Source organism: Penicillium samsonianum (genome assembly GCF_028829775.1).
Source record: "Penicillium samsonianum strain IBT 33392 chromosome Unknown utg000003l_segment0_segment0, whole genome shotgun sequence".
Lineage (NCBI taxonomy): Eukaryota > Fungi > Ascomycota > Eurotiomycetes > Eurotiales > Aspergillaceae > Penicillium > Penicillium samsonianum.
The window spans coordinates 3505638-3529525 of record NW_026643261.1 but is presented as its reverse complement, the minus strand read 5'-3'; the positions used below and the strand labels follow the sequence as shown (position 1 = coordinate 3529525).

The 23888-nt window shown below is 49.3% G+C and overlaps 8 protein-coding genes across 8 annotated transcripts; 4 read left to right on the top strand and 4 right to left on the bottom strand.

The window, feature by feature from the left end:
• Positions 1-1757: 1757 nt before the first annotated feature.
• On the top strand, positions 1758-2726 carry N7471_004941 (RTA1 domain-containing protein; the record flags this gene model as incomplete). The annotated part of the gene is made up of 3 exons (XM_057277660.1): positions 1758-1953; positions 2010-2102; positions 2155-2726. The coding sequence occupies 3 exons, from the start codon at positions 1758-1760 to the stop codon at positions 2724-2726; spliced, it is 861 nt and encodes a 286-aa protein (XP_057137270.1).
• Positions 2727-3289: 563 nt separating this feature from the next.
• On the bottom strand, positions 3290-4398 carry N7471_004940 (uncharacterized protein; the record flags this gene model as incomplete). Its single annotated transcript, XM_057277659.1, has 2 exons — positions 3290-4017; positions 4119-4398. 2 exons carry the CDS (start codon positions 4396-4398, stop codon positions 3290-3292), a joined length of 1008 nt encoding a protein of 335 aa, XP_057137269.1.
• Positions 4399-4681: 283 nt separating this feature from the next.
• On the bottom strand, positions 4682-6595 carry N7471_004939 (ATP-binding protein; the record flags this gene model as incomplete). Its single annotated transcript, XM_057277658.1, has 5 exons — positions 4682-5122; positions 5195-5535; positions 5594-5835; positions 5886-6251; positions 6309-6595. The coding sequence occupies 5 exons, from the start codon at positions 6593-6595 to the stop codon at positions 4682-4684; spliced, it is 1677 nt and encodes a 558-aa protein (XP_057137268.1).
• A 1763-nt stretch (positions 6596-8358) lies between these two features.
• N7471_004938 (translation initiation factor 3 subunit CLU1) lies at positions 8359-12538 on the top strand (the record flags this gene model as incomplete). The annotated part of the gene is made up of 4 exons (XM_057277657.1): positions 8359-8620; positions 8728-8799; positions 8855-8910; positions 8975-12538. Exons 1-4 carry the CDS (start codon positions 8584-8586, stop codon positions 12536-12538), a joined length of 3729 nt encoding a protein of 1242 aa, XP_057137267.1. The 5' UTR covers positions 8359-8583.
• A 747-nt stretch (positions 12539-13285) lies between these two features.
• Positions 13286-16039, top strand: N7471_004937 (uncharacterized protein; the record flags this gene model as incomplete). Its single annotated transcript, XM_057277656.1, has 1 exon — positions 13286-16039. The coding sequence occupies one exon, from the start codon at positions 13286-13288 to the stop codon at positions 16037-16039; it is 2754 nt and encodes a 917-aa protein (XP_057137266.1).
• Positions 16040-18096: 2057 nt separating this feature from the next.
• Positions 18097-19890, top strand: N7471_004936 (ferric reductase family protein; the record flags this gene model as incomplete). The annotated part of the gene is made up of 1 exon (XM_057277655.1): positions 18097-19890. The coding sequence occupies one exon, from the start codon at positions 18097-18099 to the stop codon at positions 19888-19890; it is 1794 nt and encodes a 597-aa protein (XP_057137265.1).
• Positions 19891-20191: 301 nt separating this feature from the next.
• On the bottom strand, positions 20192-21990 carry N7471_004935 (uncharacterized protein; the record flags this gene model as incomplete). Its single annotated transcript, XM_057277654.1, has 3 exons — positions 20192-20243; positions 20444-20715; positions 20770-21990. 3 exons carry the CDS (start codon positions 21988-21990, stop codon positions 20192-20194), a joined length of 1545 nt encoding a protein of 514 aa, XP_057137264.1.
• A 586-nt stretch (positions 21991-22576) lies between these two features.
• N7471_004934 (RTA1 domain-containing protein) lies at positions 22577-23185 on the bottom strand (the record flags this gene model as incomplete). Its single annotated transcript, XM_057277653.1, has 1 exon — positions 22577-23185. One exon carries the CDS (start codon positions 23183-23185, stop codon positions 22577-22579), a length of 609 nt encoding a protein of 202 aa, XP_057137263.1.
• Positions 23186-23888: the final 703 nt, after the last annotated feature.

The window sequence follows — 23888 nt, the reverse complement described above, 5'->3', positions numbered from 1 at the left end:
TGTTTAACATCAATCACAAAAAGCAGTCCATTCACACTCGATACGGCCAAATAGCAATTCCATCGAGACGGATTCTGAAAGGTCCAGTCAACTATTCAACAGAACAAAGGTATCTTTCAGCTATCACGACCAAAAGGAGATTAAGCCGTGTCAAGTCTTTTTTGGTAGCCTTTTATGGTAGTCTTTTAGATGTCTTTTGAGATGTCTTTTTTGGTGGTCGTTTTTGGTGGTCTTTTCGGATTCTTCTCAGTTGGCCTTCTCAGTTAGTCTTTTCAGATGTCTGTTTTCATAGATATTGTCTCACCCTTCTCAGTTTGTTAGCTAGACGGCAGAAAAAGGGGGAAAAAGCATACTTTGTGTAAGAGACTTTTCTATGTATAACTAACCTTTGATAAGGGATTCGGCTGTTGGAACTCCACTGTTTTTGCGATCCGCTATAGTAGAGATCGGCGATCCCATTGCCTTTCGCAGCTTCGGCTCGGAGTATACGGAGTATGAGTTAGTTCCTTTGATCATCCTATTGTTGTTGAACTTTTAGCCACGGACGTTGCCAGCAGTCTATTGCTTCAAGAATTGCATTTTAAGCTAATATGAGAAGATAACTTGAGATTCAAACCAACTACGAATAAGCAGCAGGAGCATGTGGATCCTCTTGATTTTTGCTTCGTAAATTTTTTTTCTCCGTCACATTCGTACATCCGCTGCCATCCGAGACCTTGGACCTGGATTGTCCGATATCCCGACAAACCAGGGCCAGGGCTAGACTCCAGTGATCTTTTTGAATGAGATTGTCTCTTATTATCTTGAAGCGGTGTGCTAACTGACTCTTGAGTACGATCTTACTACGTTCTTTTTAGCTGGGCCGCAGACATATTGAAGCTATGTCTGTCGCAGTAAGGAGTAAGGAGACCATGCTTTCATGTTGGAAGCCGGATTCCCTCAAACCGCCTAGTGCCTGATTGCCGATTGCCGTGACTCATTTGACCTTTTATAAAGCTCCCGTTTGGTCTGCTAACGGTTTTTACCGGAGATAAATGAAATCCTTGAGGGCTGAGGTAAACTTGGCGATGTCCACGCTAACCCAAAAGGGATGGTCTTGCGAGGTAAGTTGTAGTTCGGCCGATTCTCTATCAGATCTCGTTGAATTTTTGTATTTTTGACTTGGCTTTGATGTCATGGTCCATCTAGTGGTCCTTAGGGTATAAAGTACAATGCTCATGTAATCTAACAGGCTAGGGATACCCCCACCGTGGCGGTTGGTTGCCCGATTGTGCCGCAGGTTCTTACCATTTGGATATGCCTTTCTATACCAACCGGAGTCGGTCCGTTTATCAACCCGCTCTGGACGCTGAACGCTGGACACTGAACATTGGACAAGCTTGAATGTCGGGATTGGTTGCTCCGATGCGGGTCTTATACTCCCCGGTAGATTATTGTGGCAGACGTGCATTGAGAGACCGTGGCTTTGGCCTTGAAAGGTCTTTCCCGATGGTGGGGGCTAGTGGGTGCTCAGCCATGCTTACTCTTATTTATACTCAAGTTGTCCGGGTCAATATTGAAGCCTGATTCTCGGTCCTCTTTTTGGTATCTTTTTGATTTTGGACAAACGGGGTTGTCTATAAATCTCTTTTCTAGTCGTCTGGGGAACTTCTGACCATCTTCCAATCTATCAAAATACTACGGGTTTACTGCTAGCTTTACTTTTATCGCCAATTTCCCTGATAGTGGTCTCTTGGGGTCATTCATTTTCCTTCGCCATGGACGACAGGATCAAACTGCTCACCGGCTGCCCTGCATATATCGAAGGCGTTGGCACCTCATATGGATATATCCCATCGCTAGGAGCAGGCATTGCCTACTGTACACTCTTCGGTCTCTCGATGATCCTCCATACAGTCCAATTCACCTGGAAGCGACAATGGTGGGCAAGCGTGTTTAGTATCGGATGTTTGGGTAAGGCTTGTGACACTTGAAACCCTAACTTCTCGCAAGACTAACAACACCAACAGTCGAAGTAATCGGCTGGGCCGGTCGTACCTGGTCAGCCAAATGTCCATACAACGGGACTGCCTTCCTAATGCAAATCTCCACCCTCATCATCGGTAAGCGACCTTCCTACATTTGTCTATCCATACCCAATCTAACATCCCACAGCCCCAACCTTCTTCACAGCAGGAATCTATATCCTATTAGGCCGCTTCATCCAAGTCCTCGGCCGCGAATCCTCCTTCATAAAGCCAAGCCTATACCTCTGGATCTTTTGCACCTGCGACGTAATCTCGCTCGTTGTCCAAGCCATCGGCGGCGGCATGGCCTCCGGAGAAGCCGACAAGATCGGTGGCGACACCGCAACTGGAACGCACATCATGGTCGCTGGTATCGTCTTCCAGCTCTTCTCGATTACCATCTTCGTCGTCTGCGCGGTTGACTTCATCCGCCGCACTATGCGCAACCGTTTGCTGCAGTCCGTAACCGGCTCGGTCATCCCCCTGTTCGCCGCGATGATACTTTCCATCGTCTGCATCTATATTCGGAGTATCTATCGCACGATCGAGTTGTCACAGGGATGGCATGGTTATCTCATTACTCACGAGTCGTACTTTATTGCGCTTGATGGAGCTATGATGGTTGTTTCGGTGGGTGTGTTTAATGTGCTGCATCCTGGATGGATGTTGCCCAATGGGAAGTCTGATTCGTATAAAATGGAGCAGACTTCGGTTGATTGAGTGGACAGGTATCAGGGCCCGCCTACTCACTGGTGATTGCTTTGATCATTGTGCTGTTAGTAGGTTTACTTGTTTCATGTTCTGGGATTGGTCTTGCCTCTATATACCTGTCGCGTTTTACTTATGATTTTCCTCAGCAAATACTAGATACTTAATTGGGGTGTTGGATGTTATACAGCGACTATCGTGACATAGACTTATGATTAATTTCAATTCCAAAGCGTTCTGCAGATATCATGTTAAAACAAAGACAAAAGAGTAATCAATGAACATTTCAAGTAAGAAAAAGCAATACTTGACAATTGGAAAAAAAGGGTAAAACACGGAAATTTTAGATAACGAAGAAAGTGATTGAAACCAATAACCCCACGGCCGATTAGCAGAAGGTATATATCTTACCGCACGAAAGCAAGCGGCGACATTACAATCAAGCTTGTCATAAGAAATAGGATACTGGATATGAGGGTATCACTGCATCTATCTCTCACGCACCCGGCGTAGCTGAAACGAAAACCAACATGGGAGCACGCATTCCCCTCATGCTGTCGGTATCCCGTATAATATTATACACCATCAACGGCTTCGATCCAGCCGAAGCTTGCTCCTGCGGTCAGCGTCGCAAATGCCCAGACTGCTCCCCAAGTGGCGGCACCTTCGATAGAGACATCGCTGATTGTGCCGGCCACTTGAACAATCGTGTTGAGTAAGACTCCAAGCGCAAGAATAATGGACCGAGAAACCAAAACTCTTGTCTTGGTGGTCAATTTGCCCCAAGTGTTGCGACAAATGGAGGCAGCCAAACTTTCACCCTCGCAGCAGCTTGCAGACTCACTAGGAGTGGTTGAATAGCCAGTGGAGCTGACAAATAAAAAGTCACGCGCGGCCCAGCCAGCAGGAATCAGCGTCAGGAAGAGGACAGGCAAGCCGGCGGGACCAGCATGCGCCGCGCTAATATCCGGGAGACCCTCGAAGTGAATGACCAGCTGCGTAGGAAGCCAAGTCGCATAGCTGGCGTACAGCACAACGCTAAAAATCGAGGTTGCCAGGAGCGTCGTGAAGACAGTGGTGATCTTGTCCTGTAGGATGTTGCGATTGGCAACTGCATCAGCAGGCGCACGCGAGAGATTGTGGACGGACGAGGGCCGGCGCAGGAGGGCGAAGGGAAGCGCCGTAGAGACAATCGTGACCGCAAATGCTATCAGCGCAGAAGTCGGGCGGATGCCGTAGAAGAATGACAAGAGAGAGTATGTTGGCAGGTGGGTCAGGAATAAGAACGATGCCACATCGCGGCCTAATCACAACCACAAGGTTAGTCTCTATACATCGTCTATATAGCTGTAGGAACCTCGTGTCCGGACGCAAGGGGCCATATGTATCGTAATTGATACTTACCATCAAATCCTAGAACCCAGGCTAATCCGACCTCCACAGCCTTCCAGGCTATCAAGCCCCCCACTTCCCACCATTCTTCAAGGTGTTTGCTGATGGGCCCGAGATCACCCACAGTCAAGGTCGATGTGAATGTGAACAGAACGGAGCTCACAATGAGACTGCTTAGGACAACAAGGATGAAGCGGGCTAGAGATGGGATGCATGCCAATCGAGAGGTCTGCGCGGGTCGCGTGTTCTCGCTCCACGACACAGTTCGCTTCTTGGGGGTCTTAGTTGGCATTTTGAAGCTTCCAAATTTGAAGAATAAGGTGACTGCAAAGCAGAGTTTATAGCAAAAAGTCACTGGCAATTGCTTTCACTCAGTTGAAGCTTGGAAGAGAAAAAGAGAAGGCGGGTGGAATGTTTGGTTAGCGGTGAGCATACGATGATGTCACTATTGCTTTTTCCAAGGTCCAAATTCAAGGACTCGGCGACTTGATGTCTGCCACATAGTAGAAATTTGTAATTACAGTGGGACTTCTCATCCGTCCACGGGTGAATTAGATATGACATATACAAAGCAACTAATCTTGATCTTCACCTTCGCGTTCTGCCACAGCAAATTCAACTGTCCCACTCTCTCGTCCGCGGTTGTCGCGTACAACGACGCGATACTTGCCACTATCCCAGAGATCTTTAATAGTCAATTCGCGAGTACGGCCAAGACTCTCAATGTCTCCAATGCGCTGCAAGGTGCCGTCCAAATGCTTGTCGAAGTTCTCTACGGCGCAGATTTCTTGGAAGGCACGCTGCATGGGTACTGAATCAGCACGCACCATGGCTCGCGAATCGATGGTGAAGATATTTTCGTGATCATAAGATTGGATAAAGTCAGCGCGGGTCATGATCTCGCGCGCTTCGTGGAGCGGAATTTGTGGCAGGATATGGCCTTGCTCTTCGTGGTAGTTGGACTCCATCTCCTTCTCTTTGTCTACCAGCGCTTTCGCCAGAACCATAGCGGCAGACTGTGTTGGTTTAGATTAGCTTGAGTTGCATCGAAGGAACAAGAACCAGGAGATCCTATACTGTGTACTTACGGCGTACTTCTGCTGGTCCATCACATCATCATCCATCTCCATTCCGAGGATCCAGCACTTGTTTAGGAACCATGTTTTCTCGGCTTGACAGATCTCATCGCAGGTCCTTGTGATATCCTGAGACTTGGCCACGCGGTTCAAGAAGGATAGTCGACCGCCGACTTTGTCATAGACTTGCTCGAGGACCGCAGATGGAAGTGTCTCGTTGTGGAATTGCTCGCGATATTTCTTCAAAGCACTCATCGCCTTGTCCTTGGGCAGATCTGACACGGGAATGACCTCCATGCGGGTTGCATAACGCTTCAAGCGCTCGTATACCCAATAGTCATCGCTGTTAAGAACTTTAAAGCAACAAAGTTAGCCCATGACAAGAAGAAAGAATGTCCGCCAGAGTCTTACTTGTTGTGACGAGACCACTGGCAGCCCATTGCTCGGCACGCTGCTGGATCATCTCAAGCAAATCCTGTCCGTCGTGGTCGTCTCGAACTAAATGGGTACTGTTGATGATCAGGATAAGAGGAGTTGACCCATCCCGCCTTCTGGTGAGAGCCACTTTCTCTAGCTTGTTGAAGGCGCGCTCAATGTCCAAGAGAGCCGTGGTGTCTCTTGGTCCACGGATGCTGAAAAGGCTGCCGATATAGCTGGGTATTATTAGCGTTATGCTTTTGTGGTGATGACAGTATAAGCTTACTCCTCGTGGAACTCGTAGTCCAAAGCTTTTCCAAGTCGGATTCGGAAGATTTCGAGATCAGCATGCGCTTCGAACAACGCACAGCTGTTGCCATTAATCTTGCGCATGGCCTCCAAAAGCATCGAGGTCTTGCCAGTGCCCTTTTCACCAATCATTAGATAGTAGTGGCCACTTTGTTTTCCAGATACAATATCGTCAATTTTGGGTTGCTCGTTGCGAACGACCCAATGTTCCTCATGGCGGTACTTGTGCTTTCCAGAAACAACACCAGCGACCTCGAGGGCCGGATCACCTGGGTTAAACGCATTGTCCATCTTGTCCAGGATCAAGTACTTGTAATACTGGTGATACCAGTATCCCGCCGCACTTAGAAACAAATTAGCCACAGTAACACATGCCTTGAATCATATAAGTAAGCCTTACCCTAGAATAGCAATTGATGCCGCCGTGGTTGCCGCAGTTTCAAGCATCTTGAGAATCGTAGATTTGAAGTTGGGGTCTGAATCGCCGTTACGACTCTGACCCTTGCCCTTGCCCTCATCCGAATCATTCTGATCGGTGGGGTCTGGGGTCATTTGACCAGTGTTCTGGGGGTTTGAGTTGAACCGCTTGGGTGTGTGAATCACAACGCGGCTGTTAATCCTGAGAGGCCTTGGCAGGCCATGTCGGGCATAGAACCTCGCAGGCTGTGCGAGTCGGCTCCATAGCATCGCGATTGGGCTTCTTGGCGTTTATATGCCGGGGTGCCAAGTCCTTCAGTAAAATGTGGGTAGTGTATCTTCGTCGAAGATAATCAGAACCCCAAACGGTCTGTGTAGGCCTGTATCAATATAAATCACAAATGTTTAAGGAGTGTACTGCTAGAATTCTAGACTTGTAGATGGTTGACGCAAAGCCACACCTCCAGGGAATGACGCGTCACTGGTGAAAGAAAGACTCTAGGAATTGGACGGATGAAAGAGACTGAATCTCAGAAGGGATACAAAGAAACAAAGAAACAAAAGAAGTTAACGAAGTTAATGAAAGACTAGAAAAAACAAGGGAGTCCAAAAAAAAGAAGATTGTGGCTAAGTTGCGGTGTTGGCCTCAGCCTCGATGAACCAGGGATGCAGAAGGCTTGGCGATCGAATCAGGAACATCCATCTTTGATCATAGTATTTACGAGGTGTCAGCATAATATTATAGGTTCAATTCTCCACTTTGGGTAGAGTATTTCATTAGTTTCATAGGTGATTTTTAATTGGTTTTTCTCAAGGTCTGTGTGGAAGCCAGTGGATCCTTCAAAAAACTGGCTCTTGGAGAGTAAACAAACAAGCCATCTATACCGTAGCCTTTACTCCGTTGTAAAGCAAAACCAGGTAGACTCTAACTGACACGTAGGGATATCCAAAACACGGGCTCATCTAATTTTTATTTTCAATCTACCAGTAGGGGTGAACGACTACATATGTACCTAGGTGGTTTATTGCCAGCCAAAAATACTTAGGAACCATGTCTCCTGTGGTCGCTACATTCTCAATTTCATATGGCAATCTGAAAGTCACTCTGATATGCAGATCTCTTTTCTTTTTCTTAGTGCATGTATTCAAACTTGGCATTCTAATCTATTATTGCTATGGTGGAAGGCTACTAGTCCTAAGCTCCGACAAGGCTATTGGGGACGAAGGATATAGATATTGTAATATTTTGAAGCATTTTAAATTGATGAAGGGGTTTCTTGAGGATGAATATGATGTGGAATAACTAAAGATCTTAACATGCTATGGATTGTAGCTTTTTCCCGGCGACTTGCCATCCCTGATCTATATTTTTGTCACATATATATCCGAACCAGCAGGGTCCCTAATTTACGTTTTCTGGGAAAAAAGGTCCCCGGGGACATAAAACCATAGGTGTTCGTTAGCTTTTATACATTTAATATTACTATGTCTACGTCTCTATCCCCAGATAATCCCTTATTTTCAGTCAAGTACCTAGTATAAATAGCGTCGGCCCCGTTAGCTTCCATATAGGAATCCAACCGCTTTACTATATACATTTTTATCTTCGTCTGTCTATTGTTATGGACAAATTAAAGACAAACCCCTTGCCAGTGGAAATAGTTCATTATCAATAAAATCAAATGCCACGGTGTACACAATCTCTAATGCACGCACATTCGAAAAAATATTGATACCTGAGGCACTAAGGCACCACACTTGTAGATCTATGAAATTGATATCAACACCCAATGAATGAAAATTATATAGACTTACCTTAGGAAGAATATAGTATTTCCAATCTATATACGACCCCTCCGAACCGATTACACCATCTCAAAAATCACAGCCAAATTGCAGACATTGTGGAGAAAAATGTCCCTCTCCGCGCGCTTCCCCGAACCCACCGCCCGAGCAATTCCGAGGGTATGCCGCATCCGTGAAATTTTCTCTCCGGTTTCCCAGTTTCACCGTCCTATCCATTCATCCTTGCCTTTTTTTTCAACATTCTGGGGTACGGGGTTTTTGTTTCTTGCTCAATTGCCCTTATATTTATATACTATACTGAAATTTCTATCTGCCGCATCCCCGCAGGTCCTCAACCTTTTTTTTCCCCGTTCCATTTTCCCGAACTTTGTCTCTCACCCGCGTGACGGTTGTGAGATAAGGGTTTACTGTTATTACTTCGTCGAAGCTCTCTATATAACCGGCTCGACACAATGGCACAGACCAACGGGGAGTTGGAGCACTCGAAAGGTGTGTGTGTTGGCCTTGGAACCTCCATGCCGGACAAGGTCCATTGGAATACAACATGGGTTCCGGGTAAAACCAAATGCAGGGCACACGAGCTAACGGAGGAACAGAGGCTCCCCAAGCTTCCCAAGAGATTGCCAATGGCAACGCTCCCGAGGGCACAGAGGAGGACAACGCGGGTGGTATGTTTGGTAACCAGGCGCAGAACTGTGTAGCGGCGTTCTAACTTGACTATAGGTCTTTTCCAGATCTCCGTGAAGCTCCCTCATGCGCCGCATAAGATTCAAGTGATGGTGGGTCCGATTTTTCGAAAGGCCACGAAGAGCAAAAATTTATCTGACCCATTTGTTTCTCTAGGTCTCCAGCCAAGAACAGGTCCAGGATGTCCGCCAATCCATTGTCGAGTTACCAGGAACCTTCCAATACACTTGCTTCCACCTCGAGTTCAACGGCAACCGCATCAACGACTTCGTCGAGCTGTCTGAGGTCCCGGACCTCGAGGCCGACTCCGAGATCGTCCTGGTCGAGGATCCCTACACCGAGAAGGAGGCCCGCATGCATGTTGTGCGGATCAGGGAGCTAATTGGTGCTTCTGGTGACCGTGTTGACAACCTCCATGGTATCTCCGCTGGCCTGTCCCTGCACGATGTTATCACGGCAGACGCTATCAAGGCCAGCGAGTCCGAGAAGGAACACTCGCTCTCCAAATATGACCTGACTGGAGTTTCACCGCTGCAGACTATCCTGCCCACCGCACAGGCTCCTCTGCCCAAGACAGTGAAGTCCATCTCGTTGTCTGCATGGAACCCTGTTCCGTACAACCTCCGCCAGAAGGGTCACTTGCTTTACCTTGTGGTTTCTACTAACGAAGGTGAACAATTCCAGATCACTGCCCACGTGTCTGGTTTCTTCGTGAACAAGTGCTCGAGCATCAGATTTGACCCATTCCCGAAGCCAACACACCCCAAGAAGGGCAGCGCCCACTCCTTGCTCACTCTCATCTCCCAACTCTCGCCCTCGTTCAACGAGTCCTTCGAGGCTCTGCAGGAGTACAACAATGAGAAGGATCTTTTGACCACCTTCCCCTTCCAGAACGCCATTCCCAACAGCCCATGGCTCATCGCCCCCAGCACTTCGAGCTTGAGTGCCCACCAGCCCGATATCACCCGTTCGCAGGAGAACTACCTGATCTCTGGTGTTGATAACGCTGAGACTCTGCGTGACTGGAACGAGGAGTTCCAGACTACCCGCGAGCTGCCCCGCGAGACCGTTCAGGATCGCGTGTTCCGGGAACGGTTGACCTCCAAGTTGTTCGCCGATTATAACGAGGCCGCCGCTCGCGGTGCAGTCCTGGTTGCCCGGGGCGAGGTTGCTCCTCTGAACCCCACTGAGGCGCGGGACGCCCAGATCTTTGTCTACAACAACATCTTCTACTCCTTCGGTGCCGATGGTGTTGGGACTTTCACCTCCGAGGGTGGTGACGAAGCCGCACGTGTGGCCGTGGGTAAGGACGTTCTTGGTATCAAGGCTGTTAACCAGCTTGATATCGAGGGTCTGTTCACACCCGGAACCGTCGTGGTCGACTACTTGGGTAAGCGTATTGTTGGCCAGAGTATTGTTCCTGGTATCTTCAAGCAGCGCGAGCCCGGTGAGCACCAGATTGACTACGGTGGTGTTGAGGGCAAGGAGGTTGTGGCCACCCACGCCGACTTTGTTCCTGTCTTCGAGAAGCTCTCGAAGGCGCTGCGTGTCAAGCAGCACCCTGTCTGGGACAAGGAGAACCAGCGCCACGACCTGGAAGGTAGCGTTGAGACTAAGGGACTTTTGGGTACCGACGGCAGGAAGTACGTCCTGGATCTCTACCGCGTGGCTCCTCTGGATGCCGAGTGGCAGGAAGAGGATGGCAGCGATGTTTACCCCCACCGCATGTCCGTTCTCAGACTTGAGTTGGTCGAGTCCTACTGGCGCCACAAGATGAGCCAGTACGTGAAGGCCGAGGTGGAGAGCCGTAAGGCTGCTAGTGCCGAGGCTGCCAAGGATGGCAAGACCGAGGAGGAGAATGCGGACCAGGAGCGTGTTGACATCTCTGGATTCAACCTTGCTCTCAACCCCGACGTTTTCAGCGGCCAGGTGCCCCAGACCGAGGAGGAGAAGGAGCAATGGGCAAAGGATGAGCAGGAAGTCCGGGATGCCTGTGATCACCTGCGATCCAAGATCATCCCCGACCTGCTCAAGGACCTGCACGACGGCGACGTTGGCTTCCCCATGGATGGTCAATCGCTGACCCAGCTGCTGCACAAGCGTGGTATCAACCTCCGTTACCTCGGAAAGTTGGCCCAGCAGTCCGCCGAGAAGGGACCTCGCCTGCAGGCCCTGTCCATCCTCCTTGTTCAGGAAATGGTTACTCGTGCCTTCAAGCACGTTGCCAACCGCTACCTGAACAATGTTCCCGCCCCCTTCGTCGCCCCTTGCCTTTCTCACCTGCTGAACTGTCTCCTCGGCTCAGATGTCAACGCTACTCCCAAGGCGGAGATTGACGAATCTCTGCGTGCGATCTTCCCCGAGGGTGACTTCTCTTTCGAGAGCGTCACTCCCGAGTCCCTCCAGGCCGAGCTTGAGAAGCAGGTCACCATCCGCTTCCGCTTCTCCCTTGATAAGGACTGGACCAACTCTCTGAGACACTTGCAGCTTCTGCGTGACATCTCCATCAAGTTGGGTCTCCAGCTCGGTGCCCGTGACTTCGCCTTCACTAAGGCTCAGGTCAAGGAGCAGGTTGTTGTGCCTGTCACTAACGGACCTATCCACGAGGAGCCCAAGAAGAAGGGCAAGAAGAAGGGCGGCGACAACAAGTCCCCTACCCGCGCCGCCCCAGCGCCGGCTAAGCCCGCTGTCACTTTCACTGCTGATGACATTCTGAATGTTGTTCCTTTGGTCCGTGATGCCTCTCCCCGCAGCGCATTGGCAGAGGAGGCCCTGGAGGCCGGTCGTATCTCTCTCATGCAGAACCAGAAGCAGTTGGGCCAGGAGCTCATCCTTGAGTCTCTGTCTCTGCACGAGCAGATCTACGGTATCCTGCACCCTGAGGTCGCCAAGCTCTACCACCAGCTTTCCATGCTATACTACCAGACTGATGAGAAGGAGGCTGCTGTGGAATTGGCCCGCAAGGCTGTCATCGTCACCGAGCGCACTATGGGTGTCGATTCGGCCGACACTATTCTGAGCTACCTCAACCTGAGTCTGTTCGAGCATGCCTCTGGCAACACCAAGACCGCTCTGGTTTACATCAAGCACGCTATGGATGTCTGGAAGATCATCTACGGTCCTAACCACCCCGACTCCATCACCACGATGAACAACGCCGCCGTGATGCTGCAACACCTCAAGCAGTACAACGACTCCCGCCAGTGGTTCGAGGCCTCTCTCTCCATTTGTGAGGACCTCTTTGGTAAGGAGTCCATCAACACCGCCACCATTCTCTTCCAGCTCGCCCAGGCTCTCGCTTTGGACCAGGACTCCAAGGCTGCCGTCGGCAAGATGCGCGAGGCATACAACATCTTCCTCGCTCAGCTTGGACCCGAAGACCGCAACACCAAGGAGGCCGAGAACTGGCTCGAGCAGCTCACTCAGAACGCTGTCTCTATCGCGAAACACGCCAAGGACATCCAGGCTCGTCGTCTGCGCCGCAACCCTCTGACCCCTCGCGTGTCTTCCATGGGCACCCGTGTTCAGCCCCAGGTTGGCCAGTCTGCGCCCGAAATCAGTGCCCCTGCCGATCCCTCAGGTCTCGACTCTCGCAGCATCGACGAGCTTCTGAAGTTCATTGAAGGTAGCGACGCCAGCTCTTCGCGCTCTAAGCAGAAGAAGCGTGCCGCCACCAGCAACCCCAAGCTTCGCGGCTCCAAGCAGTCCAACAAGGCATAAATGATTTCCTAGCCGGCCAATTCCAGCCAATTTATACTGCATTAATTGGTTCCCGTTCTTATTTTCTTGGTTATTACATGTGTTAATATCTATATCCATTGTCATTTTGGGGATCGGTAGGCAGGCTTGATGAGCGAAAAGAACTGTTGTATTTTAGGTCTCTCTCCTCTCTTTTTTTTCATTTTTGGTTTCATCTGCCAGGTTGGGTGGTCTCTCGGGCCGTGCATGGAAAGGACTCGGTTGTCTTATTGGGCTCATATCTGGTGCATTATGCGGATCTGCCACTTGGGTCATTTTCTCTTTCTGAGTAGAATCCATTACGTTAATATGCACATATTTGAAATTGAATGGATACGGATACATAGATACCTTCAAGAACTTGACTGTATACATCAATGTACTGGGGAGACTAACATCGCCATAATAGGCAATATGTGTTGGCCCGCTTTACCGTATTAGTCAATGTTTGTTTTCTTTGTTTGCCGTGCATAATATTGTCATTCATTTTCCACTTAACGCGCACTTTAATTCTTCGGCATATCTTATTTACATTGGATTATTGCTGAATTATTGGCAATACCTGGTTGAGTGCCATCATTGTTCCTATCATGCATCGTTGAGGGGTTTGTTAGTACGGGCGTTGGTACAGTGTGACCCCAATGACCAAGAGAAGAACTTGTGACAGTGCTGATTCTTCTGACAGTTGTATGCTATTAGTAGCAGATATTATTATCCATTTTGTCCCAAATGGAGGACGCGCAAGCCACCGCAAAATGGGCAAACCGTGTCCTGCGCCCCTTGACCTCCATCTGCCGTCGAATCGCAAAGCACAAAGAAACGTTATCGATCATTGCGACCGAGTCGAAACCACAAGAAACTGCAGAGGGCAGTGATGTGTCTAATTTGGAAACAGACCACAAACCAGAAAGCCAGAGCAACTGCTCAGGCTCGGATGCGGATCCGGACGAAAACGACCCAGCTTGGATTCCAGGGAAAAAGCCCGAGCGACGTCGACCCAGACACAAGTATTCGTCGAAAGCAGAGGATACTGGAGGCAAAAAGCGCAACAGACTATCAATACACAGCCCGGAAGCCCCACGCATTCTGCCCGGCGCTATTGAGGTCGCGACACCACTCATCACTGGAAGGAGATGGGAGATGCCCTCGATTGCACAGTCAGAACGCCCAGAAGGCCAAGTCAACCCTAATACCCAACTATCACAGCCGCAAGTCTTCCGTGATCGATATTCGCTCCACAAGAGCCCTTGGCAAGAACTTCTCGACCAGTCTGGTGATCCGGGCTTCGCCGACATAGCACACAACCTTGATCGCGTCTTCCAAAATTTCCTTTGCAACACTATGATATCCAAGCAAGAAGTGAAGCCCTTATCCGAAAGCAGCAGGCGTGGTGCCCGATCCTTGCTGTCTATGGTGGCACGAAGTCTGCCTGAATTTATTGCGAGCGAACAAGAAGCACAGGACGAATTGGACGAGAACGGGGACGAAGATATGTGCGATGCATATTTTACAGAATTGGAAGCATTTTATGCGCCGTATGGGACAGGGTGGAAGCCACTCCGCGAGGCAGTCCGCGCACAGGGTATCTACTTGGTTTCTACCCTGATACAGAATCATTGGATAACAGATTCGATTGCCTGCGCACTGATTGAGAAATGTCGTTCCTTTGCGCCCGAAGAAAGTGACTCATTGCTCTCTAAATTGCTTTCCACACGCAAAAATTACCCATACCCCCAGGCTTTAAGGCCAGTGGTTGACCATGACCCTTCTGATCCGATCCGATTGTTACGCAAATATGCTCATCATGGTGTTGCCAATCGCTCTTATATCTTTGACGAACTTGCAAAGCTTCTCTTGCGGGGAGCGCTACCCCCAGAATGGATGGGAACCAAGCTATGGACTAGCTGGATGACACGAGCAACGATATCCCTTTCGAAAGAGGATAAAGACTGTCCTGCAGCTACGCGGTTGATTGAAGCTGTGATTCTTTCAGCTAGTGATGTCCGCCATGTCACCGCTGCTCAGAGTCCCACGCCAAAATTCCATGTGAAGGGAAAGACTGCTCGTGCTCGTGCGACCAGGGCTGCCTCCACCACAGCGTGGGAAATCTCAAATCTCGCGCGGCCTTGTCCCTTGCAAGTGGAGGACGCATTGAGCAATCACGTTATAAGCCTCATGGCAGCGCTCTGCGGCATGCACATTTCACGGTCTCGTGCCTCCAATGACGCTGATTGTGCGGATGGAACGAAGGCGAGCTACATTACAAGCTATCTCCAAATAGCTCTGCGACGAGAACTGGAGCCAAATTCCGTCGCACGGCGGCCTGATAACACCCCTCATCAATTGTTACGGCGTGGCTGCATTTTACTGGCCACCAGCCTTGTACAGTGCAACGACGAAATTTTATTGAAGAAATATCACTATGTGATGGCGTCAACAGCCAGTGTTGATAAATGTGCAGAGATTATAGCATCTCATTCAGACATGGTTAGAGAGTTAGCATTGTTTGTGCACCAAGCGTTTCGCTGCCTCAGAAAAAGCGCAGAAGATGAAACCGAACATACTAGCGGCGAAATACGTGACATGGTTTCGCAACTGGCACGCTTAGCCGATACGCCGGGTTTGTCCGCCTTGCTTGGGCGAGTAGCAGCGGAAGCTGCCATGGAGTTTGCAGAAGCTACAGGAGATCCCGATGACCACATGTGGGCCGTTGATGTTCAAGAGACGGCCGTGACAAAACAGCGCAAGGAAGAGACTGCCCAAAGGTCTTTAGAACAACCCGAGGAATCTAGCCAGAGTACGGGCCTGTTCCGTTGGGAAGATAGCATAGGCGAATGGGTGGCATCCACGCCAGCGACCAAGGGAAAGCCCATCCTAGTCCAAAAGGCCCAAAGACCTATGCGCATGCTATCAAGCCCAGTGCCCTGTATCGCTTCTTCTACAGACACAGATAGCAGCTCACCTGCGTCTGATCGCTTCCAAGACTCTGTCTCAAATTTGCCCTCATCTCCCCTGCCGGTGGCGACCAAGCGAACTTTGGAGGACACCGAGGTTTCATCCATACGGCCTAGAAAACGACAACGACCCACTCCTGTGGTTGTAGTTGACAGGGGTGGAAACAGCCCCCAAAAACGTTCTCCTAGCCCGACTAGATACAATCCTACTGTGGAACCAGTCACTCGCCGAGGCATCTTGCGAGAGCGCAGCACCAATCTGACTAGACGGATGACCCCCGCAACACAACAGGCACGGAAGGTTGAAGTCGTGATCATCAATCACAAAGAAAGCAGCCCACGCCAGCCTATTGTTCGGCCCACTTTGGAGCGTGCTGCGAAGCAAATCCATCGTACGGTACAGAGACGAAGGTCGACGCGCCCTTCGGTTTCAACTACGCGTCGTATTGTTGAGCCGCCGACACCTCGACAAACGGTCATTCCATGTTACCAGGATGGCGACAGTGATGATGAGCTCAGCTTTTTCTGAGCGGGGCCCGAACCCGGGGGCTTTCTTGGCTGGTCCTAGTTGGGACCAGTGACAGTTTGACTGCGCGGGCAGAGTGTCGGATATTCCCCGGAGTCTCCTGGTTCCGGGGTGTGTAACCCATTTTACATTGCAAACGGACCCCTTGGTTGCCTACATGGCCGAGCTTGACCGACTGTTTACAAGATCTTGATTCATTTTATGTGAAGGGAACGGTGGATATGGATGGGTGGTCCACTTTTGTTTTTGGGAAATCGGTGTTTGGGACTTTTGATTTGATACCCATAGCCTTGGATTCGTGTTTTTTGCTGTTGAGATGTTTGTTCAGGACCTCTATAATTGTTTCATTTGATTTCTCAACTTTGGACTAGTCTTTGGACCTTACGATGTCAATGGAAAGACCTCACGATTGGAGATTGACCTGAGACAAGTTATATGCGCAATATATCTGGCACGTAAGATAAAACAAATTGCAACCGACAAAACACCGGGGCCAACACGGGATGGCCTTGAATGATATAGACCTGCAGCCCGCTATCAGGTAAGACATCGGATTATACATATTTTCCCGTTTCAGTTCGCCAAACTACTTCGGAATATAGGACCAAAGTGGTAAGAATAATTTTTCGTCCATCAGAGGGCGTTTGGCCAAGCACGGTTTCTCGAGCAATTCTCCGTGAGAGGAGATTGAGGTCTGATATAAATGAAATGCCAAGAAAACAACCCCTGAAGACGGAGATAACTTTTAGATAAATTTTTACAGTGATGACTGGAGCAATAGCCTATGACCGGACTGTTTCACGGCCCCTAATATGGGTTGCTCCGTCTCAGTGTGTGATGGGTTGACATGGGCGCTAATGGAGCCCCGTTGACTATGATACCGTGACACCACCAACCCTCCTTTTCCCCGCTCCCGACTGCAGATTGGCTCATCGATGAAGGGCGGGCCTCTTTCTCAAACAAACCAGTCGTAGGCCAAGCATTGACGCGGATCTAAGCCGGCCTATGTGGCGGTTGTTGATCCTTGTCAAACTCTGCCTGTCCACTGGATGTTTCACTCTTCATCAGTACCGGCCAGTCACAGCCCTTGATCAGTATTCCCACCACTTTACGACAGCTCGGGCTTAACCTGTCGCATGTTCTAGGTCTATCTTCTGCCAAAGTCTGCTGAGGCTATCTGCAAATATGAGCCCCTGATTCGCTGCAATGGATCTGCAGGATCGTCTGCCTTTATACTCCATACGCACATGAGAAATCCCTTGCACTGATCTGTGGTCCCAGCGCCAAAACCCCCTCTTTCGAGAAGATTGAGAAAAGACCCAGAAATCAAAATGGAAACGACCGGTTTCCACATGATACGGGCCGTGCTGGAGGTGGAGAGTCTTGGTTGAATTCTACATATTGGTCCGGTTGGTCCTGACTCTTGTCTTACTCTTTCTTTACTGGACTGGACACAAGGGGAACTAGTCCTTTCTTCTATCTATTTTCGATCTTTCATTGTTGTTCTTTCATTTTTGCTACAATCAACATTCTCTCATTTCTTTTGCCTTTGTTTTTGAGACAATCTCCATTGTCCCCGACAATTTTCCATCTTTAGCCCATTTTTTTTGCAGTGACTGGATCACTAGCATTCCTTTCGTTGCCCGTCGACAACAGCCTTTAACAAACATCGCCCACTGTTCTGAGAACATTTTTGCTTCTCGCTGAGCCCAATCGGACTGAAAAAATATCGACAAACGGCTTTTATTCCATGCTTTCCCTCTGATTTCTATACATTAGATATAGGCAGGTCCTTCACTTGACACCAGCCACCAGCCATCCAACAGAAAACCCTAAACGCCTGAATCCCCTTCAGCCCTTGCTTCTGCCGTTTGATCAAGCAACCTGGGGTTGTTTCGTTTGCTGTTTTACTCGACAATATCTTCCGAGCCTTCTGTAGGGTCGGTCCAGATATAAACGTTCCCCTTTTCAATCCACTTTTTCCAGCGAGCTGGCCTCGCTAAACAATACACCAAGTTCAGTCCTAAGCACTTGACGTGCCGCGTCTTTGGTGGGTCGTCATGCACTCCTTTCTACTGGCGATGTCCCTCGCCGGAATGACCAGTGCAACGGATGTTGAATACATCGAAAAACGATCTGGTGGTTACTCTCCCTACTACGAAGCCGTCAACGATGAGCTGGCACGCTATACAATTCTCGCCCTTGGCTGTGCTGCCGCCGCTTATTACATCTGGCAGCTCGTCTTCCGCTTCTCTCGCCATCTTCGACGCCTGGCAAGCTTCAGCGATGACCGACAACGGTACTTCGTCTCTACACACAACACCTTTGCCTGGATCAAGGAGCATATCATCTACGCTGCGTTGTTCCGCAGCCGACACAACCGTGAACTCCAGCTCTCATCAGCTATTAACATGGGTACTTTGCCTAGTCGCTTCCATGCTTTCTTGATCACCGGCGTTATTGCCATGAACGTCACGCTCTGCTGTGTGACAACTCCTTATGGATCCGAGACAGACACGCTTGCCGGAGTCATTCGTAACCGCACCGGAGTCATGGCTACCGTGAACCTGATCCCATTGGTCTTGATGGCAGGCCGTAGCAACCCTCTAATTGCTATGCTCCATGTGCCTTTCGATACATGGAATCTGCTCCACCGATGGCTCGGTCGCATCGTGGTGCTGGAGAGTCTTGCACATGTGTTTGCATGGGCCATCCCAAAAGGTCAAGAGAAAGGCTGGAAGGTTGTCGGAATGGCTCTGAGTAATAGCAGCTTTTTGCTGACCGGCTTGGTGGCTGCTTGTGCATTCACTGCGCTCTTGCTGCACTCGCCCTCGCCCATTCGTCATGCTTTCTATGAGACATTCCTCCACCTGCACATTGCCATTGCAGCCGTTTCCATGGGTTTCCTTTGGGTCCATCTCCACAAGATGCCAGCGCAAACCTATCTGCTTGCCTCCATCATCCTCTGGGCCCTTGAGCGAGCCACCCGCTTCCTCATGATTGTGTACCGCAACTGCGGCCGTGAATCCACCACCGCAACCATCGAGGCCATGCACGGCGACGCAATGCGTATTACCCTGCGCATGGCCCGTCCCTGGACCTTCCGTCCGGGCCAGCACATCTACCTCTACATCCCAGCCGTGGGCTTGTGGACCTCGCACCCGTTCTCCGTTGGTTGGAGCGAAACCGAAGACAGCAATTCCGACGAGAAGTCCCTCCCACTCACAAGCAAAGACATCCTCAGCGCGCCCCAAAAAGAAACCATCTCTCTCCTCGTCCGCCGCCGCACCGGAATGACCGACAAGCTCTTCCAGCGCGCCGCGAACTCCCCGACCTCACAGATTACCCTCCGCGCCTTTGCCGAGGGTCCGTATGGCAACATCCACACCATGGACTCATACGGTACGGTGATGCTCTTCGCTGGCGGAGTCGGTATCACCCACCACGTCCCCTTCGTCCGCCACCTAGTCGCCGGGTTCGCGAACGGCACCGTCGCTGCCCGTCGCGTCACACTCGTTTGGATCATCCAATCACCCGAACACCTGGAGTGGATCCGGCCCTGGATGACCAGTATCTTGGCGATGGATCGCCGCCGTGAAGTCCTGCGCATCATGCTCTTTGTTACGCGGCCGCGCAATACAAAGGAGATCCAGAGCCCCTCCGCAACTGTGCAGATGTTCCCTGGTCGTCCTAATATTGATACACTGGTCGGTATGGAGGTCGAGAACCAAATTGGCGCTATGGGTGTTCTCGTCTGCGGCAATGGCGGCCTGAGCGATGACGTTCGCCGTGTTTGTCGGAAGAGGCAGACTCAGTCTAGTGTTGATTACGTGGAAGAGAGTTTCTCTTGGTAGACTGATATACATGATAGATATAAGTTGCTGTCTTTTTGGCGTATGAGCGTGTTTGTTGTGGTGGTCACTGTCGCCTTTTTACGTAGGGTTATACTGTTGTATAATCCTTCACTTGTCTGTTCGGTTTGCTTTGCAGCTGGCTTTTCTTGTATACTTTGAACTTTTTTCTTTCTTTTCTGGCAGCGATCTTCCTGTCATGGGTTTATAGAGTTGTACATATCTTTCCTGCAAAATGCACGATTTGATTAAGGATTGTTCTTTGACATCGAAGCTCCACAACTTAGATAGTGATCCACGGAATTTAGATACTGACATCGCCTTTCTTTACAACAAGGCCTTTAGCTTGTAGCAACCTATTTGATGAACATCCGAAGTCCTGCCCACAGTCTCCCAACAGTCCAAATTAGTTATCATCATCAAAGGTTGTATATTGAAAAGTCCTCTGCACAAATGAAATCCTTTTCCGCCTTTTTCAACAACAAATTAAACAGTAACAACTCATCATGCACAATAAAATGCATCGGCGGATGTTACATCCCCAGTGCCTTTGTACTTCGCTCGTTGTGGGTATGGGCACAGGATTCTATCGTATGTCTTCCCATCTTCTGGGGAGTATTTCACTGGGAGACTTGCAGGTGCATTGCCAGACTCGACCCAAGCAACAAGGCTGTCGAACATAGTAGAAGGATATCCTCCTTTGGTGCCAAAACAGTGTCCCATCATTGGTGCTTCGAACAACTTATAGTACTCATGAACACTCGAGTCGCCGGCAGTTACCGCTTCGTAGTATGACCTCGTGCCGTTGGGAGGGATTACTTCGTCCATCTGCATGAAAAGTCAGTATAAGTGTAGTCCTTGAACAAACAATATGAAACGTACTAGGCCATGGTATGTTAGCATCTTGCCCCCAGCGTCACGGAATTTCGACAGATCTGGGTTATTCGTTCCAAATACCGAATTCCATTGCTGGACAGACTTTCGGAAAAGGTGGTCATATGTTTGGTGTGTGATGTTTTTCAAGGTGAAGTTCAGGTTGTGCTCGATAAACACTTGAGCCCATCGATCATATAGCAAGCTGGATACCGCAGTGCATGTCCCGTTGGCACATTTTGTATTTGCCGGGGTATTTTCTCCTGTCAATCTAGTCCCAGTATTGAAGCCATACCACAAGAAGTTGCCCTGTGAGTCCCGTGATCCGGTCCAGGTAGCATTGACAATTTTCGCAGTGGCAGCCGAGATTCTCAACTGCGATGCGGTGTCACTGCAGTTGATTTTGGTTCCCACTAAAGTGAACGGATCAAAGACGCACGAATCTGGGTCCGAGATTATACCATCCACGACACCGTCCGCGCTGTCGCAGGCGGAGAGTGCGGCATCTGTCACAGCATTGATCTCGCAAGCGTGTGGGTATTCGTCGAGCTGGTTCATGACAAACTGAGCCCAGTATCCTCCCAACGAAAGTTGCGGCCAATTGATTGCGGGAGCAGAAGCAACGATCCCATCATATGCTTTGGGGTATTGCTGAGCAAGCGCCAGACCCTGTCGGCCGCCTTGCGAGCATCCGGTCCAATAAGAGTATTTGGGTTTCGACCCATATGCACTCTCTGCCAAGCTCTTTCCGATGATTGCTGCATCGCCGAGAGAAGCAATGCCGAAGTTGTACATGGTATTATAGTCTGGCATTCCGTCTTCCAGAAGGCCCCAGTCTGCAGGGTCATCGCTTGTGTGGCCGCCATCGGTTGAAATGGCGACGTATCCTTCGGCAGCTGCTGCGATCATTCCATATGCTGTTATGGATGTGAGACCAGCCGTGTAGCCGTTTCCTCCGATTCCTTGTAGCCGCTCGTTCCAGGAATCACTGGGTAGAAGGACGCCAACGTTGACCGTGTCGTTTTTGGCGGTGTGTTTGTAGGTCACTGTGACATTGCAGAAGTTGAGGTTTTGAGCTGTCACGCCGCCATGATTGTAGTAGTACCACTCGGGGATGTACTGGGACACATTTGAGACTTGGGAAGCTTGTAGTGATAACACTTCGGCGCCTGGTATATGAGGATATGAAAAGGCCTCAGCCGAGCACAACGATGGAGAGAGGCTAGTCATGATGTAAAAACCAGCACTTTGGGGACTAGACTGGGAGGAAAGGATTTGCTGGATATTTTGATACGGAGAGGTCATCCTTTATGTAGATATGTCGTTATATATTTGTTGTTGCTGCTTACTATATTGTATACGCGTATTCGGCAGGGACTCGAATACTGCTGCCTCGGTTCCGTTAAAGAGTTTGAATTATTGCAATGCTCAATCCGTGTTTATTTCTGCATACCCAGACAGAGATATTTATGGCAGTGCATACGAGTTATAATAATAAAACCCCACTCTGTTGAGAGGCAAAAGCTATACGCGTATTCGAACCCAGGGCTAAAGTGGGGCAGGGGTCCGGGCCCCTAAATTGGATGGCCCTAAATTAAGGAGTTGTGCTCAATTAGGAGACATTGGATGATATCTATTAGATATTTGATTATGGCCATGAAATTTAGAAATAGTTGAAACGTGTGCTTAATGTGGAAAAAGGCAAATGTTCTATATCACAAGCAAAAGAAAACTAGATAATAGTGTATAAACAAAAGGAAACCAAAGACTCCAAGCTAAATACAGTATAAAGCGCTTCATTTCATGCAAAAGGGATTCAAACTTCAGAATAACTGTGTGCAAGCGGTATGCTTCTCTCGGAATCCGCAACAAGGCTTATCTGATCAGGATACCAAATAAAGAAGATAACCATGACAATCGCCATCGGCAAGCTATCAAAAACGTACATTGTCCACTCGTGCATGAGAGGATAACCATCATTGTCCATGACATATTCAACAATCCGGAAAATAGAGCGGACCAAAATGAGGCCACTGACAGCATATAGCATATGTAATGATCTTTGCCAGGGAATACCAGGCTTGAGGCACTCGGGGGTGGGTGAACGACGAAGGCGCTTTGCGAAAATGATGGCCGTTACCCAGAAGAGGGAAAACGAGATGAGTTGGATTGCCAAACCGGCAACGACGCAAACCTTTGCCCACTGGGGATACCCCAGAACCGAGAGAGACGAGGAGTTTCCCTGGACAACGAAAGACAACACATCGAACCAGACAAATGTTTTTGTAAGGCGCGAGACCCGAATGGGAGAAAGATGTTCTCCTTGAACACGACGGATGACTCGACCAAGGGTCATGTAGATAGTCGCGGCGAAGAGGGTAGGACCGAGCAGAATGAACATGTTGGCGATAATGAATGGTCCCATTGTAGTTGTGTTATTGTGTGCAATACAGCGACCGATGTAACCGATGATCTCGACTTTATTATAATGCAGGTTAGTGTCTGGTCTTCAGGGCATGGAAGGGTAAGATTGCAAGGGTAGGGAGTTCACATACAAAAGCCGCCTAGGGTAAATGCTATACAAAACCATGTCCTGGCTCTGAACATTTTCCAAGAATGAAGACCCGTTAGGACAATGAATATCAGCATGAAAATGACCGCTGCTGGCATCGAAGGTGTATAGTTCCAAAATTTGTAGGATCGAGACACGAGTTGAGACATGTTTGGCGATTGTATGGACCAGTGAAGAAAGAAAGAGGTATTGTGAGTTGAGGAGACCTAAGTTGAAGGATTCAGAGTCTTTATAAAGTAGAGATTTTCGGACATTCTGAATATCGAAGAATCTTTTTTTACTTTTAGGTCTACAAAGTATAGATCGGATTGCAGATACGCGTATAGAGAGGACCCACACACAACCTTCCCAGGTTGGAACGAAGTAAAGTTCGCCACTCACAAGCTGTTCAACATTTAAGCTAGTCTAAAAAGGGAATTATTCCCGTCAACCTGAGGCTTGTACAAAATATCATCGTGTGTCTCTTTTTTTTCCGTCCGCAGTCAGCTGTTTGTTTCACACTTGCATCAGTCTCAATTCACCCCCTGCTATTCTTCTAGTGACTCGTGATGGGTAA